The 17,405-nt window shown below is 53.9% G+C and overlaps 2 protein-coding genes across 5 annotated transcripts; one reads left to right on the top strand and one right to left on the bottom strand.

Moving 5' to 3' along the window:
* The first annotated feature begins 2,117 nt into the window (after positions 1-2,117).
* SGCA (sarcoglycan alpha) lies at positions 2,118-11,699 on the top strand. 2 transcript variants are annotated; one of them, XM_027517809.1, is made up of 11 exons: positions 2,118-2,321; positions 2,815-2,873; positions 3,712-3,834; positions 3,939-4,093; positions 4,269-4,341; positions 4,672-4,870; positions 5,302-5,464; positions 6,427-6,635; positions 6,836-6,862; positions 11,068-11,260; positions 11,527-11,699. In XM_027517809.1, the coding sequence occupies exons 2-10, from the start codon at positions 2,837-2,839 to the stop codon at positions 11,246-11,248; spliced, it is 1,167 nt and encodes a 388-aa protein (XP_027373610.1). In that variant the 5' UTR covers positions 2,118-2,321; positions 2,815-2,836; the 3' UTR covers positions 11,249-11,260; positions 11,527-11,699. The 2 variants fall into 2 exon arrangements, with proteins under 2 accessions (XP_027373610.1, XP_027373609.1); XM_027517808.1 differs by lacking the exon at positions 2,118-2,321 and having other exon boundaries at positions 2,367-2,873.
* On the bottom strand, positions 7,443-16,478 carry LOC113877585 (spermatid-specific linker histone H1-like protein). 3 transcript variants are annotated; one of them, XR_003506771.1, is made up of 6 exons: positions 16,373-16,478; positions 15,525-15,668; positions 11,970-15,080; positions 11,683-11,843; positions 9,458-9,519; positions 8,080-8,206 (listed from the first exon to the last, which is right to left on the bottom strand). XR_003506771.1 is itself a non-coding variant. In XM_027517810.1 (2 exons), the coding sequence occupies exon 2, from the start codon at positions 8,053-8,055 to the stop codon at positions 7,528-7,530; it is 528 nt and encodes a 175-aa protein (XP_027373611.1). In that variant the 5' UTR covers positions 8,056-9,519; positions 11,683-11,771; the 3' UTR covers positions 7,443-7,527. The 3 variants fall into 3 exon arrangements, 2 of the variants coding, with proteins under 2 accessions (XP_027373611.1, XP_027373612.1); XM_027517810.1 differs by lacking the exons at positions 11,970-15,080; positions 15,525-15,668; positions 16,373-16,478 and having other exon boundaries at positions 7,443-9,519; positions 11,683-11,771; XM_027517811.1 differs by lacking the exons at positions 11,683-11,843; positions 11,970-15,080; positions 15,525-15,668; positions 16,373-16,478 and having other exon boundaries at positions 7,443-8,206; positions 9,458-10,943.
* Positions 16,479-17,405: the final 927 nt, after the last annotated feature.

Genomic DNA, 17,405 nt, shown 5'->3' with positions numbered 1-17,405 from the left:
TTTTTTCTATATTCTGTCCTTTGGCAGTGATTTCCACCATTCTGCCCTCCAGGTCATTTATTTGTTCTTCTGCTTCAGTTATTCTGCTATTGATTCCTTCCAGTGTATTATTCATCTCTGCTTGTTTGTTCTTTCATCCTTCTAGGTCTTTGGTAAACATTTCTGGCATCTTCTCAATCTTTGCTTCCATTTTTTCCTGAGATCCTCGATCATCTCCTTTATCTTTATTTAGTCTGGATTGTTTTTCTGGAAGGTTGCCTATCTCCACTTCATTCAGTTGTTTTTCTGGAATTTATCTTGTCCCTTCATCTAGGACATAACTTTCTTCTTTTTAATTGAGATTAACTTTCTATAACATGGTTTGTTTTAGCTGCGGTGAGACTGTGCTTCTTCTTGTTTCTTCTGTCTGCCCTCTCATGGATGAGGCTGAGGCTTGTATAAGCTTCCTGATGGGAGGGACTAGCAGTGGGAAAAACTGCTCTGGTGGGCAGGGCCTTGCCCAGTAAAGTTTAATCCAATTATCTGCTGATGGGTAGGGTTGCAATCCCTCCCTGGTAGTTGCTTGGCCTGAGGTGACCTAGCTCTCCGGTCTGTGGGCTCTATGGTAGGGTTAATGGCAAACCCAGGAGGGTTTACGCCAAGAGGGACCGTCCAGTGCCCCCGTCCCTGTGGCGAGCCCCTGCCAGCCCACGCCTCCACAGGAGGCCCTCCAACACCAGCAGCTAGTTTTCCTTCCGTCTCTTGTGGGGTCGCTGCTCCTCTCCTCTGGGTCTTGGTGCGTGCAAGATTTTGTTTGTGCCTCCAAGACTGGAGTCTCTGTTTCCCTCAGTCCTCTGGAAGGCCTGTAATCGAATCCCACTGGCCCTCAAGGCCAGATTCCCTGGGGATTCCCAGTCCCTTAGTCGGATCCCCAGGCTGGGAAGCCTGATGTGGGGTTCAGAACCTTCACAGTATTGCAGGAACTTCTTTGGTATTATTGTTCTCCAATCTGTGGGTCACCCACCTGGCGGGTATGGGATTTGATTTGATCGTGATCGTGCCCTTCCTACCATCTTGCCGTGGCTTCTTCTTTGTCTTTGCATGTGAGTTATCTTCTTTTGGGTCCCAGCGTCCTCCTGTCAATGGTTGTTCAACAGCTAATTGCAATTTTGGTGCTCTTGCAGGAGGAGATGAGCGCACATCCTTCTACTCTGCCATCTTGAAGTGGATGCATGGCTATGTTTTTAAAAAGTCATAATCTTTCAAAAATTCCTCTTGAAAAATTGACAGAGGAAATTAATTGGGAAGTATATACATGAAATGAGATCGGCCATGGGTTGACCATGGTTGAAGCTTGGTGATAGATATAAGGAGGTTCATTATATTATTCTGGATACTTTAGTTTTATTTAAAATTTTCCAAAATAGTTTTAAAGATCTTGTGATCATCCTCACTACCCCTAGGCCTCAAAGGACAGAGGTGCTGAATATTATAGCAGCAGATTGCAATCTGGACAGCCCTGAGGTGGGGAAGTCCTCTGTGGGCCAGTGGAGACTTTCAGGGCACTTTCAGCTGGCTCCTGGCCCAGTCCCTGGTTCCCCTGGTTTTGGAAAAGAGAGAAGGATCAATAAGAAAGGCTGGCCTCAGTTAGCCTGGTGGCACTGGGTTCGGGCAATGCCACCTTAAGAAAACTGAGGGCTGGGACAACTTAAGACAATTGGGTGGCTCTAAAAATAGTAGGAGAAGCTGCAGCCAGGAAGGGAGGGAATCACATGTTGCCACTGAGGGGCTGAGGCCCGGGCAACTGGCCAGGTTCTGGCACCTCTGCCTGCTCCCCCAGAGCTCTCTGACTTTCTTCTGCTTCTTTTCTTTCTCTTGCCCTTCATCTCTGAGAAGGCAGAGAGGTGCCAGAGTGACTCTGAAACGTACCCTGCCCGGTCTGACAGCCTGAGTGGACGCTCATTTTGGAATCTGTGGCTATCCTGGGACAGGGGAACGGTCATGTGGGAGAGATGGACGGGACCAGGACTGGGTTAAGCTGCCCATGGGTCACCCCAGTCTGCAGGCCCACACCCTCCCCCTCAGGCTAACCCAGGGAAGATCCCAGATGTCCTTGCCTGGGGCATCTGCTTTCGGGTTCGGTGGCAACCCCCTCTGTCTCAAGGGCCAGAAAGAAACCTCACACATGTCCAGGGATGCAAAGATCATAAGATCCCATTCCACCCACAATGCTGTGTGGTTGGGTTGTGCACAGGGACAAAGGGAGCCCCGCTCAGCCTGGGGCAGGATGGAGGACAGAAAGGCTTCAGAGAGGAGGGGGTGCCTGTGCTGCGTCTTGAAAAGTAAGTGGAAGTTTGCTGGTAGGATGAGGGCAGAAAGGGAACTCAGGCAGAAGGAACAGTTTACACAGAGGGGTATAGACAGAGTGAGGTGGGGCGGAAGCCTGTGGTTGTATGTGTGTGTGTGTGTGTGTGTGTGTGTGTGTGTGTGGTGGGGGGTAGTGAAGACAGGCAAGGATTCTAGATAGCATGGCCAGGTACAGGCAGGGCCTGAAGCCCATCAGCTGCTGGGGAGCTCAGGGCAACGGTAGTCATTAGGGTTTTAAGAGGGGAATCAAGGCAGTTAGGTTGGTGATCTAGAAAACACACTCTGGGCTCTGGAAGGGGATGATTGGAGGGATCTTGTCATGTGAAGACCGGGTCCACCCCAGATTTAGCGCCTGCTCCGGGTGGGGATGGGGAGGGCCCTGTTGGCTGAAGCCGGGCCCAGCTGCTCTGGGACACCTGCCCGTGCCTTTCCCTGCCTCCTCCCCGCTCCTGTCTCTGTCACTCACAGGCAGGGCCAGGCTGGGGCAGCCATGGCAGCAGCGCTAATCTGGATCTCTCTCCTTGTGGGTAAGTTGGGGTCTTCTTCAGGGGAGAGGCCCAGGTTGAGGTAGTGAGAAGTTCCTCAGGGAAGGGGTTGGTTGTTGGGGTGAGGCAGGGGCCAGAAGGACTTTGGGGTATAAATTCTACAGTCAGTGGGGCTCTAGGAAACTGGGGCTGGGAGTTGAGGTGTCGGGGGGCGGAGCTGGGAACTCTGAGAGGGGGTGTCAGGCTGGGCCTTAACCACACAGGCCCGGAGCGCTGGGGCCCTTAATGAGCTGGCTGGGCTGGCTTCTTTCTGGGTCCAGGCTAAATTTGGCCCTGGGAAGGTGTGAGGGCTGCTGGGGCAGATCCTCTCTCTGCGCCTCCAGGCTCAGGCTTCCCTTTGCTCAGCTCCTAGTGGTCTCTGGTGTGGACCCTGTTCCCCCTGCATTTTAAGGGAGGCCCTAGAGTGGCTACCTGCCTCCTCCAAGGGGTCCTTCCCTCTCCCTCTCTTCTTCCCTTCCTCTCTAGCCTCCCAGATAGTCAGCTTGGAATTCTTTTCTGAGTGCCCTTACACACAAACGCCCCCCACACCCTTCTCAGCCAGACATTAATCCTCGCCCATTGTGACTCTCACTGGGCCTAAAATGAGGAGTGAGGGGCTTCCATGAATCCAAACCAAACTAAGGTCTGGGTCTCATCACTGATAGTGTATGGCACAGTCAGGGCCCCACCCGCCCTTCCTGGGAGCCAGCAAAGCTGTCCCTCTCCTCTCACACATTTCTCTGGTCTCTCAGGGCCACCAAGGAGTGGGTGGAAAGGGGACTTTATTCCCCGGCTGGGACTGAGACTGGGCCGTTGTGTTTGGGGTCGTGTTTCCCCACAGGTCTCCTGGAAGGGTTGGGGGGCACCGAGGCCCAGCAGACCACCCTGCACCCACTTGTGGGCCGCGTCTTTGTACACACCCTGGACCACGAAAGCTTCCTGCAGCGTCCTGAGCACGTCTTCTGTGAGAGGGGCCTGAGGGGCACTGGGGTGGGCTGGGGGGTGCCTGCCCCAGGGCTGGGGAAGGCTGCTGTCGTGTCTCCAATCCCCTCTCCTCCCTTCCGCCAGCTGTCTCAGCCCCCATCCCTATCACCTACCACGCCCACCTCCAGGGACACCCAGACCTGCCTCGGTGGCTCCGCTATACCCAGCGCAGCCCCTACCAGCCTGGCTTCCTCTATGGCACTGCCACCCCAGAAGATCGTGGACACCAGATCATTGAGGTACCAGCAGGGGCCCCAGCTGGCTGTGTTGCATGCAGCAGGGACCCGGAGTTCACTCATTTGCATGAATTTCGTGCCTCTAATGTGGTGCGCTCCTCAGTCTCCTCTCACCAGGCCCAGCTGCACCACGTTTCTCTCCCAACCCAACCTCTTAGCCCCCTACCCCATCCTCCAGGTCACAGCGTACAATCGGGACAGCTTCAACACTACGCAGCAGATGCTGGTGCTGTTGATTGGGGACCCAGAAGGTACCACAGCCCTGTCCCATCCCTACCCCACCATGCCAGTCTTGGGGGAATCTCCCCTGGAAGGGGTTGTAGAAGCAACTAGTGGGGGGCAGGACACCCTGAAAACACCGGAGTTGTGTTCTTGGCTGCTCTGCTGACAGGCGAGTCGTTGAGGCTGTGGGTGTCGGGGAAGGGTGTTTGAGGCCTGTGATATAGGCAGAAGAAGGTATTAGGCAGAAGGAAGGGAGCTGAAGGGTTATGGGGAGGAGCTTAGACGGGGGGAGGCTTGGGAAGGATCCATTCGGGGCTGGGGGCTGGGTACAGTCTGAGGCGCCCACCTGGTCCTCCCAGGCCCCCTGCTGCCATATCAGGCTGAGTTCCTGGTGCGCAGCCATGATGTGGAGGAAGTGCTGCCCTCAATACCTGCCAGCCGTTTCCTCACAGCCTTGGGGGGGCTCTGGGAGCCAGCGGAACTACAGCTGGTCAACATCACCTCTGCCTTGGACCGTGGGGGCCGAGTCCCCCTTCCTATTGAGGGCCGCAAGGAAGGGTAGGTATGCAGCCCAGGAGGGCTTCCTGGAGGAGGGAGCCACTTGCCTTTTGTCTAGGTGGTGGGCATAGAACATGGGTCTCCCTAACTTCCAAGTAGGGCTTTATCCATTGTCTTTCATGCTCACCATGCCCATCTTTACCTCCCAGCATCATGTCACACTGTCCACTTCCTTCTGGTCATTCCATCTTCCCCTTGCCCTTCCAGGGCCCAACCCCTAGTAACTCTGAACTTTGCACTTCCTGGTGTCCATTAGGACACGAAAAATTTATCCATTAAAAGATATCGCCGGGAGGACAAGGTCCCCAGAAGACTGGGGTGCTCTGTATACTCTCACCACAACCCCAGATCTCAGGGTGGCCATGACCCCCAAATCTCCAGTGCTCAGTGGCACCCTCAGTCATCTAACAGTGGTTTCTATCTGGGCCCAGGGTATACATCAAGGTGGGCTCTGCTTCACCCTTCTCCACCTGCCTGAAGATGGTGGTGTCCCCCGACAGCCACGCTCGCTGTGCCCAGGGCCAGCCTCCACTACTGTCCTGCTATGACACCTTGGCACCTCACTTCCGGGTTGACTGGTGCAATGTGTCTTTGGTGAGGAGGGCTCTGGGAGTGGGGGCGGGACAGGGTCCCCATCACGGTCTCCTCCATCCTCACCTTCCTAGCCCCTCTCTGTTACTCCAGTTATCTCTACTGTCTCCCTCTGTCTCCCTCTCTCTCTCTCTCTCTCTCTCTCTCTCTCTCTCTCTCTCACACACACACACACACACACGCACGCACGCACGCACGCACGCACACCACTGATGTTTTACCTTCTCCCACAAGAGGGCAATAGAGTCCATAATCCAGACAATGGGATCTCCAGCTTCTGGAGCCCCAGCTGTGCCCAACTCAACAGCTGCAACAGTCACTCCCAGGAATGGTGCCAAACTTCTTTCTCCACCTAGGGTTTCTGTGTGACAGCTCCGTTTCCTTTACTTTCCTCTAAGGTGTCACTTAGCAAATTATCTTGCAACATGGAATAGATAGCTCACCCCCATGTTATAAACCAAAGATGCTCACTTCTGCTCTTTGGGATATGGAGCTGAGGTGTCTAGGGTCCCTAGAGATCCTGTTCCCAGGGCTAGGAACCCTTCCTGTGGCTTGACCAATAGCGCAGCCGGAAACTGGTAATCAATATTCTTGAGCACTTGCTATGGATAAGGCACTATGCAATCCGTGTGTTTTATCCTTGCAACCACCTGGGAGACAGGTACCACTATTAGCATCCCAATTTTACAGATGGGGAAATCGAGGCACCTAGAGGTAAATCATCGCAACGCAGTTTTCTGAAACAGGATTCAAACCTGAGGACTTTAACACTGTATGGCTCTGCCTCTCCTAGAATTTTGTTCCTGGTTTCTAGACCAATGCTTGTCCTACTCGATCACATGAGCTGGGAGAGGCAAAGCAGGAGGAATCCCTGCATTTTCATGGAGTAGAACTCCTGCTCCGTGCCCTGGGGGTCTCTGTGTCTAGCCATCCACTCCTGGATCAACCCTCGGCTTCCTGAGCAGGTGGACAAGTCAGTGCCAGAGCCTGCAGACGAGGCACCTGCTCCAGGTGACGGGATCCTGGAGCACGACCCGTTCTTCTGCCCACCCACCGAGGCCACAAACCGAGACTTCCTGACCGACGCACTCGTCACCCTCCTGGTGCCCCTTCTGGTGGCCCTGCTGCTGACCCTGCTGCTGGCCTATGTTATGTGCTGCCGGCGGGAGGGACGGTGAGTATGGGGGCAGAGGGCAGGGAGGGCACCAAGGCCGGTGTTCACATTGTAGACTCCTTGTGGCACCTGTGCTGCCCGGGGACCCAGATCCCTCCAAGAGTGGACTCCTCAGCCAGGAAAAGAGCAGGGGCCCCTTGCATGGCCTGTACCAGGAGGTTTGTGGATAATAGCTAATCCCCTCCCTTGTGTTTCCACAGGCTGAAGAGAGACCTGGCCACCTCTGAGTGAGTAGGAGAAGTCTGGGGGCTGGGTGGGAGCCCCCCTGGACTATTAAGCTGGACCCTCCAACCTCCATGGGCAGCAGAAAAATCCCAGATAATGGGGTCACACTTAGTCTGTGCTCTCCAATCCTGGGCTGGCTGGGGGCTGGATCCCACCTATCCTGGCTTGGCTTTCTCATTTTCTGGTCTCTATGGAAGAGTCTAATGTGGGACAGGAGAGGGGATCTAGCCAGGTTTTAGGGATCTGCTGCCACCTTCGGAGAAAGGGTTTGGGAAGCAACTTACAAGGCTTCCAGTGTGTGCACCAGCACACACACACACACACACGTCACTGTGAGTTCAGACACTTAGGTTCCAGGCTCTGCTCTGCTGCATAAGTACTGTGATGGGCTCAGTTTCTTCACCTACAAGATAATGCGGTTGGACTAGCTAATATCTGGATGCTTTCAATTTCTCCAGCCCTTCCCAAATCTTAACCGCATTTGACCAGGTTTCCCCCACCCCTGGCCTTACCTTTCCTGTGTGCCCCCAGACCTCTTCCTCTCCCACTCCCTTGAACCCCAAAGATTCCAGGAGGCAGGTGTGAAATAAGTTAGGCTCCTTTTATTCTCACTGCTCTGAGCCTATGGTGGGCCTGGCACCCCTGCCTGCTTGCCCAACCTTCCTGATTAACTGCGGCGGCATTTGGCCGCCCTGCGAACCCCCTTGATGGGTCGCTTGTGCCCCGGTTTGGAGCCCACGAGCAACTGGCGCTGCACAGGCCGGCGCTGCCCACGCTGGCGCTGGCGCCGCTGCCGCCGTCTCTTGGCCTTGAGCTTAAACTTGGAGGCGTGATTCTTGCCCATGAGGAAGGAGCCTGTGGCCCCCTTGCCTGTCACCTGCTTGAGCATGCCCTTGTCCACCAGCCCCTGGAGCACTCGCTTGAAGCGCCAGGCATTGCGGGTCATGTTGTAGCCCCTGGTGGCAACAGCCTTCTTCAGGGCGGCCAGGGACACGCGGTTGCCTGCCCCCTTGTCTGCCACGAACCCCAGGATCACCTTGGATATGCTGGGCTTCCTGCGGGAATTGGGGCTGGTGCGGCGCCGAGTCTCGCTCTTGCCTGGGAGTCCAGAGGAGCTGGCCTGCCGGCCTGCCCCCAGGGCAGTGTTGGAGGCCAAGGGCCCAGATGGGGGTGGCAGCGAAGTGTCTTTCTGCATCTCTTCCTGGGGTGGGTGAAGGGAACTGGGTGCAAGGACCTCCAGGATGACGGCTAGAAGTCTCTCCTGGGTTGCTCCTCGGTGTGGGAGGTGCGCCCCAGTTCCTGGTTCCCTCAGAGGCTTCCTGTAGGGCTCTGGCCCAAGCCTTGCCCTGGGTGGCCAGAAAGAGGACCGAGGATGATCACCTACGCTGGCCTTGGCAGACTTGTGCCTGAGGTGCAGGGGGCGGTAAGCTTATCTCTGTAGTGACCTCAGGGGGACATTGTGAGGCCACCAGAATCCGGTGAGGTCACAGTGGACCCACTGTTTCCCCTAGGTGGGGCAGAGGGGAGATACCACAGAGTGTGGGCATCTGGCATGTCAGGTAGCCTGGGAAGAAGGGCTGTGGCTGAGTGAGTCAGGCGGATGGACCCATGTGGCGTGTATTGCTCACCAGCTGATTTTAGGGTCCCCAAGACCCCAGTTTTAAACCCACCATTTTGACCCCACCATCTGAATTCATTGGGTTGAAGAACACAAAACTTTTTAGAATCAGTATTATACCTACATTTTTGAATTTTTATGGGGAATAAATTTCCCAGTGTGAACAGAAATGTAATTCCTTGATCTATCTAACTCAATTTAATTCCTTGATCAACTTTTTTTAAGAGTAATAAGGATTTCCTTCTTTTCTGTTTTCATGTTTATTTAGTAGATTTTTTTCCCCTATTGGGAACAGTGATTTTCTATGTAAGTTTTGGATTTTCCTCCTCAATTTTTTTTGGCCTGTGCCAAATTTGACCAATTTTATCTTCTGCCATTGAGAATATTCTCTTCTGACCAGTTACTTTCCACCATGTCTAGCTTTCCTGGGTCAGTTTTCTAGCTCTGCTGAGGTCAGGAAAATATGCTTCCTCCATCAGTTTTGAGTCAATAACCAGTTGTACCATGTGTGTGTGTGATATTAGTCCTTGCTGGTGTGGATTTTGTGTTGATTTATTTCTACAAAGTCCAATTTTATTCATTTTTCTTTTTGCTTGTTTGAGGAAATTGAAATCATCCAAAATAGTGAATCTGCTGCCTGTTTTTTACCTGCATCAGATTTTATTGGTCAGAACATCCTCCAGCCCAACGACCCTCTCCTGTGAGCTGTGTGCCAGAGGCAGGGGCTCAAGGGGCTGTGTGTGTGTGTGTGTGTGTGTGTGTGTGTGTATGCCTGCCTGTTCATTTTTCTGCCCAAGTGCTGATGTGGAAAGATTGTGGGGGAGGGCGCTATGGCTCTGACTTCTGCTCCTTCTCTGGAAAACATGTCCCTGGACCATTTTTCCACCTGTGTGTGTTGCCAGAGTAATGAGACCCAGATGTGGGGCTAGGGGTGGGGAGGGGGCCATCGGCTGAGGCCTCCCCTACCCGAGATTATTACCTGCCTGGCTGCCTCCACTTCCACACTCTTCTTGCTCCCTTCCGGTCTCAGCCTCCCTTCGCCTGGGAATGGAAAATTGTGTTTTGGACAACTCTGCTTGCCAAATTCCAGACTCAATAGCTCATTTTGACCCTCCCCTCGCCTTCAGAGGGTGGCTCCACCTCCTTCCGCTGGCCAGAAAGTGCTTGGTTCTATTCTCCCTGGGGAGGAGACTGGCCCATTCAGCAGGAAGCTAGAAAATCTTTCCTTTAGTCTTTCTCAGACTCCAGCTGGAGTCTGTGTCCACTACTTGGGGATATAGATGGGAAACATTTCCCCCTCCCAGATCTGATCAGTAATCCAGCGGTAAGAAGGATGGCTTCCACCCTGCCTGCGGCCCCCACCCCTTTAAGAAAAGCAGTTCTTATTGTCTGTCTGACCCGGCAACCAGGGAGTCTGTGAAAAGCCCACAAGTGTGGGTGGGTTCATGCCAAAGGGCTTGGAAATGTCCTTCTACTGGAGGCCAAGTTCATCAGTGGACCTACTGTAATAATACCAGTGATAAAAATAGCAACAGAAGACTCCCTATAATAATAGCTATCTTTGGCTGCATCCTGACCCATACATGTAAATGTTTTTCTTACATTAATTCATTTAATTCATATAGCAGCTTTATTACAGTTGAGGAAATGGTGGCAGAGACGTCAAATAACTCACACAGGGTAACACAACCAGTAAGTAGGGGAACTCACATTCAGGCCCAAAGCAAGTCCTCATGCGTAACCACTGTGCTACCCTACTCAAAATGAATTAAAGTTGCTCCCGGACAGCAGAAAACAAGCCCGTGAGAATGTCAGACGACAAGGAGGCTCAGCCTTCCTAGAGGAAACTGGATCTAGAGCTCAGGAGGGCCTTGCTAATGGGTGTGGCGGTCAGTTCATTCAGCCCCTCCTAGGGTTTCCAGCCCGGTGAGGGTGGAGCCTGGTTCCGGCCTCAAGGAGACCAGGTCTCAGACACAGACAGGAAGTAAGACTTAGCATCTGAGCTAAGCAATGCTGGGGGCAGTGTGGGGCAGGGTGGGAGAGGGTCAAGGTTTGAGGATCCAAAACAAAAGCAGTCAAACTCCACCAGGAAAAGAACTTGGGCAAAAGCTAGGAAAAGGTGGAGGAGGTAGGTTTGCCAGACTAAAATGAGGATGATGGGGAAGGGAGAGAGCATTAGAAACGGAAACTGCTGGAAGGGACCCAGGGGACCATCAGAATATAGAAACCATATAGAGCCCAGCAAACAGTGGCCTCTGAAAATCCATGCCACTGTGGGCATCTAGTCATGTCTTAGTATCTCAGGAACTCTTACCATAGGCCAGGCAATTTTCTGAATGCCCAACCTGTATTTTCTCATTTAAACTCCATAACAATCCTAGGAAGTAGGTTCTTTTATTATCCTCATTTTACGGTTGAGGAAACTGAAGCACAGAGGGGTTAAGCAACGCGCAAAGGATACACAGGTTTGAACCCAGGATGTCTGCACCCAGAGCCTGTGCCTCAGTCACTGGATACTGAGCTTGCACGGAAGAACGTCCGGTTTATCCTCCTCCCCTCATCGTGTGTGTCTCCCTCCTGTGCCCCTAGCATCCAGATGGTCCACCACCGCACCATTCGTGGGAACACAGAGGAGCTGCGACAGATGGCATCTAGCCGAGAGGTGCCCAGGCCACTCTCTACCCTGCCTATGTTCAATGTGCACACAGGCGAGCGGCTGCCCCCGCAAGTGGACAGCGCTCAGGTGCCCCTCATACTCGACCAGCACTGAGGGCCAGCCCAGGTGGGTCCAGCTGGGCAGTGCCAGCCTCTTTCTGGGAATAATGCGGCTTCCATCTCAAGGCTGTCTCAGGGCGTTGGGGGATGGGAAGGGGCACACAAACCTGTCTGCCCCCCAGGGTAGCGGTGGGACGGTGGTTCGCAGTGCCAGCGGTGTGGCCCCAGTGCCAAGCATTCAGAGTCCAAGGGTCAGGGTGGGGAAAGCGGGAGAACTGGGGCCTGGTTCTCACAGACTCCCACTCTCTCTTCTCTTTGCTGCTCCCGTTCCAGCCCTGGCCTTGGCCTCCCTTCTCTCCCCACTCACAGAGCAGCCATGACCATGACCACATCCTTCTTCCCGACTCCAGTTCTTGGCCCTCTGGACCCCAAGCTTGGAGGATGGCGTGGGGCGAGGGTGTCTGGGATCAGAACCCCCAGAATAAATACCTGCCGCTCTGCTCGTCGATTGCTGTGCTTTTGTCTCCGAAGCCTCCTTCCCAGTCCTCACTGCTTCTGCTTCCCTTTCTGCCTTGTGGATGCCCTCAGAGGTAACCTGGGGCTGCCGCCTGACTTCAGGACTCTTCGCATTTTTACATTTCTCAAATTCTCTGTAAGTAAGAGGGAAGGACCTGCATATGCAGCCTTAATATTGATCCTCACATGAACCCAATAGTGAGGGACAATTGGATCATTATCCCCATTTAACAGACAAGGAGAGAGAGAGAGTGACTTACCCAAGGTCGCAGAGCAGGCAACTGGTGGAGCTTGGATTCAGATCTGTTGTGTTCACCTCTACCCTGCCTTTTGGAGGGCTGCGAGGTTCTGGAAGCAGGAGATCTGGGCTCTCACCCATTCAGATCCCCTGGAGGGAGGCCCCTTTGTAAGTCATAACCTAGATATGGAAAGGGGGTTAGGGTGCAGGACTCTTAATGCCCGGAATTAGTGACCCCTCTCGGTGGGCTCCTCAGGGACAGAGTCGAGGTCCACAGGACACTGCACAGCCTGGAGCCCTTGTTGAGCTTGATGTCACCAGTGTAGCTTGGTCCCCATGTGAGCCCTGGAGAGCATGGCTGACCAGGAAGCAGCCGCAGCTTGTTCTTCCCAGGTGGCTGTAAGCGAAGCAGGCCAGGTCCTCTCCTGCCCTGCCACCAGAGCCACAGCCAGTCTCCCCTTGGGAGAGCAGGCCAGAGACAGCCCCGGAGGGGACCCAGTTAAAGAGGGGGAAGGGGGGGGAAGGTCCTTTGGCTCAGGCCCCTGACCTTGGGGGCACCTCCGAGACAGTCCAGACAACGGGAAGCTCTGCCACTCTGAGACCTCTATACCCCTTTCTGAGGTCCTCACACTAGGCCTGGGCCCCATCTACTATCCTGGAGCTGATGCTCAATCACCCCTTCTCTGTGTGTGTGTGTGTGTGTGTGTGTATTGTATGTATGTGTGTATATATGTTATATGTGTGTGTGTGGTGTGTAGGGGGCAGGTGGGGGGGGCGCACCGGATTTTCCTCTCACCTGGAGGCGAGAGCCCAGCCTGGGGCTGAGGGGAAGCTGAACCAGCTGAGGCAGCCCCCGATGTAATAACGGTGCCCCAGGGCCACTGAGGAGGGCTGAGTTTCTGAACACCGCGTCCCACTTTTCAGAAATGTACAGGCAAAGGGGTCATGGGGGCCCCAAGTTGCTCCTGGACTCCCCTCTCCTTTCTCTCACTTTCCAGAATCCCCACCTTAAAAAAATATCCTGAGTTCATTCACTTCTCACAGCTTCCACGATGACTTTCCCAGGCCAGCTCCAGGATCTGGCTCCTGGACCCCCTCAGCAGCCTCCCTGTAGCCTCCCTGCCCCTTTTGTCTTACCTCCAGTACCAGTCAGGCCAGTTCTTTAAAAGGAAAAATCAAGGAGTTTTGCCCCTTTGCTGTCAACTCTCCATTGCCTTCTCGTGACAGCAAGGGGAAAACCCAACGTCTTGGCCAGGCTTAGAGACCCCATGTATGCCTCTGACCATATCATGCTAGCTCCCCATGCTTGCCCGCTCCAGCCACGCTGCCTCCTAACACACCCCTGTTTCGGTGCCCTCGCCCCTGTTCTTCCCTCTGTTGGGAGCCCCAGTCTCCTGTGTCCGCAGACCTTCCCCTTAGTGCACTCATTTTGGCCTCTGTGCAAATGACAGGTCTCTAGAGAGCCCTTTCCCCTGCTCAGAGAGCTCGCTCCACTCCTGGCTCCAGGTCCATAGGATGTGCCCTGTATGAGCACCTTCTTGGGGTCAGCTTTGGCCTTGGGGTAAACTTCAGGAGGGCAAGATTCTGTGCTCCCCCAGGGGCAGCGCCTGCACACAGCGGGCGCTCAGGAAAGTCAAGTGAAAGAATGTGTGAAGGGAAGCCACCAGGTCCAGCCGCTCAGAGTTCTTGAGTAGGTTGCTCCTCCTCTCTGGGCAAAGAGGGTGAGGTGAGCAAGGCTACTGCTAGAGCTTTTACCATTATCTTGTGGGTACCCCCCTTCCCTGCTGGCCACCCTACACCCATTGGTTAGTTAATCCCAGAAGCATCCGTGGAGGCAGGAAGAGGCCCCAAGCCTCCTGAATATATGTGCTCAATAAACTCAAGGGCTTTTTAGGTAACAACCCCCAATCACATGGACTCTGACTTTTCATTCACAAGTTCCTCCTTTCCCCGGGGCCCCTCATCTGGCTGAAACCTGGAGCTGCACAGAATCTGCTCAGATTGGAGCCTGCGGTTTGGGATGGTTCTTCCCTGCTCCCTGTCAGCTCTCCACCCCCATGAGGAGGAGGCCGCCCTCTCACCCTGGACCCACGCACTTTTCCTGTTCCGCCCAGATGGGAGAGTCTGAGACCAGCCCCATACTTCCCTCTGCCTTGGGATCTGGGTAGTGCCTCCCTCCCAGCTCAGCCATCAGGAGCACACGGGAGCCTGGCTGCTGGCCGAGGAGGAAGTGGCCCAGACACGACGGAGCGGGGGATAGCGTGACTGCGGAGGACAGCGAGCTGTGCCTGGACGCAGACGCACGTAAGCCCCACTGCCCTGGCACTCAGCACCCCTTTACATATGCTTGGAGGGGCAAGATTCCACCTGGCAGTCACACCTTAGGCCCTCCCCACCAAGGACAAATAACTGCTCCTCCCTGAGATTCCATCTCACTCCCTCCCTCATCTCCTCCAGCGTCATACCCACACTGCCCGCAGGACCCCATGTCTCCATCTTCATCCCAAACACAGCTCTCACGTATGACCTGACTCTAGATGGTTCCTCACCACCTCTCAAACTGGTGAGAGGACCCTCTGCCAGCCGTGAGGGCCCAGGAACCCCTAAGCTGGCCTCAGCCCCTGCGTGCACACTTCTTCCTTATTCTGGAGACATGTTCATATGTACACATGCATGCTCACATCTATGCCCATTTTATAGCGACTCCCTTGGTGTATCTGCTGCGATTTGGAGCCAGAGTGAGCAGGGTTCCAATCACGGTTCAATTTACTCACAGACATTAATCATAACTGTCCTGGGGGCTTTTGTGAGAGTTTGGGAGAACTAGGCAAGTGCCTGACATCTGGCAGCTCCCAAGAATGAAAACTTTATTACAAACAAGTACTCACATGATCACCCCAGAACCAGAGGTCTGTGAGGTCTCCTTGTCCCCTAAGAACCGAAAAGGCTCAATTTCCATTCTACTAAGAGTTCAAGCAGTGAATTGGGAAGGAGCCTGAAATTCACCTGCTCCTAGGCTCTGACCTGCTGTCCGTCCAATCCCGCTCTGTCTGCTAAGGCAGCTGCTGGCCACCTGTGGCCCCCGAACACTTGAAATGTGGCTTCCAAACTGAGATATGCTGCAGATGGACTCCTGAAATGATAATATTTGGGATATCCTGGGTTAAATAAAATATCTTATTAAAATTAACATTCTGTTTCTTTTTATATGTTTAATACGGCTGCTAGGAAATGAAAAAGTACACGTGTGGCTCACTTTTTACTTGTACTGGGCAGTGCTGGTTTCACGGTCCTACCTGTATCTCAAGTCCAGATTGACCCAAACCCAAACCAGAACTCAGCCACTTTCCAGAACACCTGCTCCCTCCAGGCCTCTGTGTGCATCAGTTTTCGGAAGCCTTGAGGAGAGGGAGCGGTTTGCCTCACAGCAGTGAAGTCACCTAGCATTGAATATGTGGTGGCGTTCTTGTTCTAAAATGTGCTCTGGTCTCCACCCTACCCTATCTTACTTTCCTCCACTGCTGTCTTATGCAGAGAAAATCCCAGTCTCTCCATCACCCTCGTGGCCCGGACTCACCTCCCTCCAGGCCTTGCCATGCACATCCCCTGCAAAGCACTGGATTCTCCGTGAGTGTAAGGGCCAGATCATCCTCCAAGACAAAAGCCTTCCTTCTTCCAGGGTTTTGCCTCCTGGTCCACAGACATCTCTCAGCTCTCACACCTGGAAGGGGATGCAGAGACACAGCTGCTGATCCTCAGCAGCCCTGGACTTCAGGATGGTGGCCTCCCTGCCCCCAGCTTCTTCTCACTCCCCCCATACTTCTCCCTGCTCTATCATCTCCCTGTCATCCTCATTACACAGACAAACTCTCCTATGCCTCAATCATGTCCATGCACACGTGCCCCATGTATGCAGAACCCCCCCACCCCCGCTGTCCCTCACACACCCACACTGGTGCAGGATCCCTTTGAACATCGAAGCATTTGGTTCTAGCTGAGTGCGTACTTTCTCATTCACCCAGGGATGACTGCGGGAGCCCACCTCACTCCCTCTCCTCCTGTGGGTCTTGCTTTCAGAGCCCCATACTTGCTCCAGAAGCCCCGCAATCAGCTCCACGTGGCCCTGTGGGTGCCTGGCCTGAGGGTCCCATGCTCAGCCGGGAAGCCCCTCTCAACATCACCCAGCTCTGTCTTAGAGGCACCTGGGGAACTCAGTGTTAAAAAGCCGGAAAGAAAAAGAGGGAAAATCTGCCACATTTTAGTTATAGAAAGTCCTGCCAGGAGATGGGTTCAAGCCACAAAAAGGCCCCAGGATTCTGAGAGAAAGCAAAAAGTGAAAAATCCAAAGGTAGCCTCCTCTTTCTAGAATCTTTGGTCTAGACTTGATTGAAAAATCAGTTGCAGGAACATGACCCATTCCCTTACCGAAAAGCAAAAGTGAGTCCATGGAGCAGCAGGCAGAAAGGGCCGAGGTGCCTCCACGTGTGCGGGCAGTGGGTCTCGGGGAGCGGCTCTGAACAGCTGTATTTAGGCAGCTGTGATGTCAGCAGAGAGGAGGGCTTGAATTTGGAATGTAATACAATGGCCCCTTTATCCCCCTCCCCTCCTGCCCGGCATACACACTGGAACCACAGTCTGGCTGTAACGCACGTGACACAGGCAGGACTTCACAGAGGGGCTCTGTCACCACCACAGCCCTGACCAGCGGCGGGTGTCACCTCGCATGCCCTCATGCATGCATATGCAGACTGCAAGCACACACACGTACCCACGTGTAGATCTGCGCACATGTAGTGAGAGGCATAGTCCCCCTGCTTCCGTAGAACTGTGTTGCTCAGCTCAGTAGCCGCAAGCCATAGGTAGCTATTAAAGTTAAATACAGTAAAATGAGAAGTGGAGTCCTTCGGCACACGTCCTCTTGTGAAGTGCTCCACACAGTGGCTAGCGGCTACCATATTGGTAGACAGAGAACGTGTTTCTCACGGCAGCAAGCCCAGGCCTAGAACCTCTCACTGCTAGTTGATCGCACGTGGATCTGCATGTGGTCTTCCTCTCACACTTGCTCACTCTTATTGGCAGTGATGCCCACACGCCACCCGCGCTCCTAAAAGGGCCACCTCTTGACCTCACCTTCTCTTTCTTTAGCCTCCCTGGCATCTATGCCCAGACCTGTGCCCAGCATTGCAGTACCTGGCCTCCAGCCTGCCTCGGCCAGCTCCACTTGACCTGGAGAGAATAACAGGGTGAGAACAGCACCGTACAACGGTGGCCAAAACGTCTGCTCTAAGGCTGAGCTGAATTCTGCAGACGTGGAGGGCTTTGGAAACTCAAGTCAAACTCTGCTTGAGTTGGGCAGGAGAATGAGGGGACAACAAGACATTTGAAATATAAGAAAGATTTGGAAGTTAAGAAGTGTGGTGCAACTGCTGGTGTGACAAGTGTGAGCAGGGGAGGAGAC

Source organism: Bos indicus x Bos taurus, chromosome 19 (assembly GCF_003369695.1).
Source record: "Bos indicus x Bos taurus breed Angus x Brahman F1 hybrid chromosome 19, Bos_hybrid_MaternalHap_v2.0, whole genome shotgun sequence".
Taxonomy (NCBI): Eukaryota; Metazoa; Chordata; class Mammalia; order Artiodactyla; family Bovidae; genus Bos; species Bos indicus x Bos taurus.
This window is presented reverse-complemented; position numbering and strand designations above follow the sequence as displayed.

What these genes read in the sequence shown, in the direction of transcription:
- SGCA (XM_027517808.1), top strand. Translation starts at nt 2,714, where the DNA reads ATGGGGAGGGCCCTGTTGGCTGAAGCCGGGCCCAGCTGCTCTGGGACA. An exon ending in ATTGAGGGCCGCAAGGAAGG is followed by an intron (nt 4,871 to 5,301) that starts GTAGGTATGCAG and finishes ATCTGGGCCCAG; the next exon opens with GGTATACATCAAGGTGGGCT. An exon ending in TGCTGCCGGCGGGAGGGACG is followed by an intron (nt 6,636 to 6,835) that starts GTGAGTATGGGG and finishes GTGTTTCCACAG; the next exon opens with GCTGAAGAGAGACCTGGCCA.
- LOC113877585 (XM_027517810.1), bottom strand. Translation starts at nt 8,055, where the DNA reads ATGCAGAAAGACACTTCGCTGCCACCCCCATCTGGGCCCTTGGCCTCC.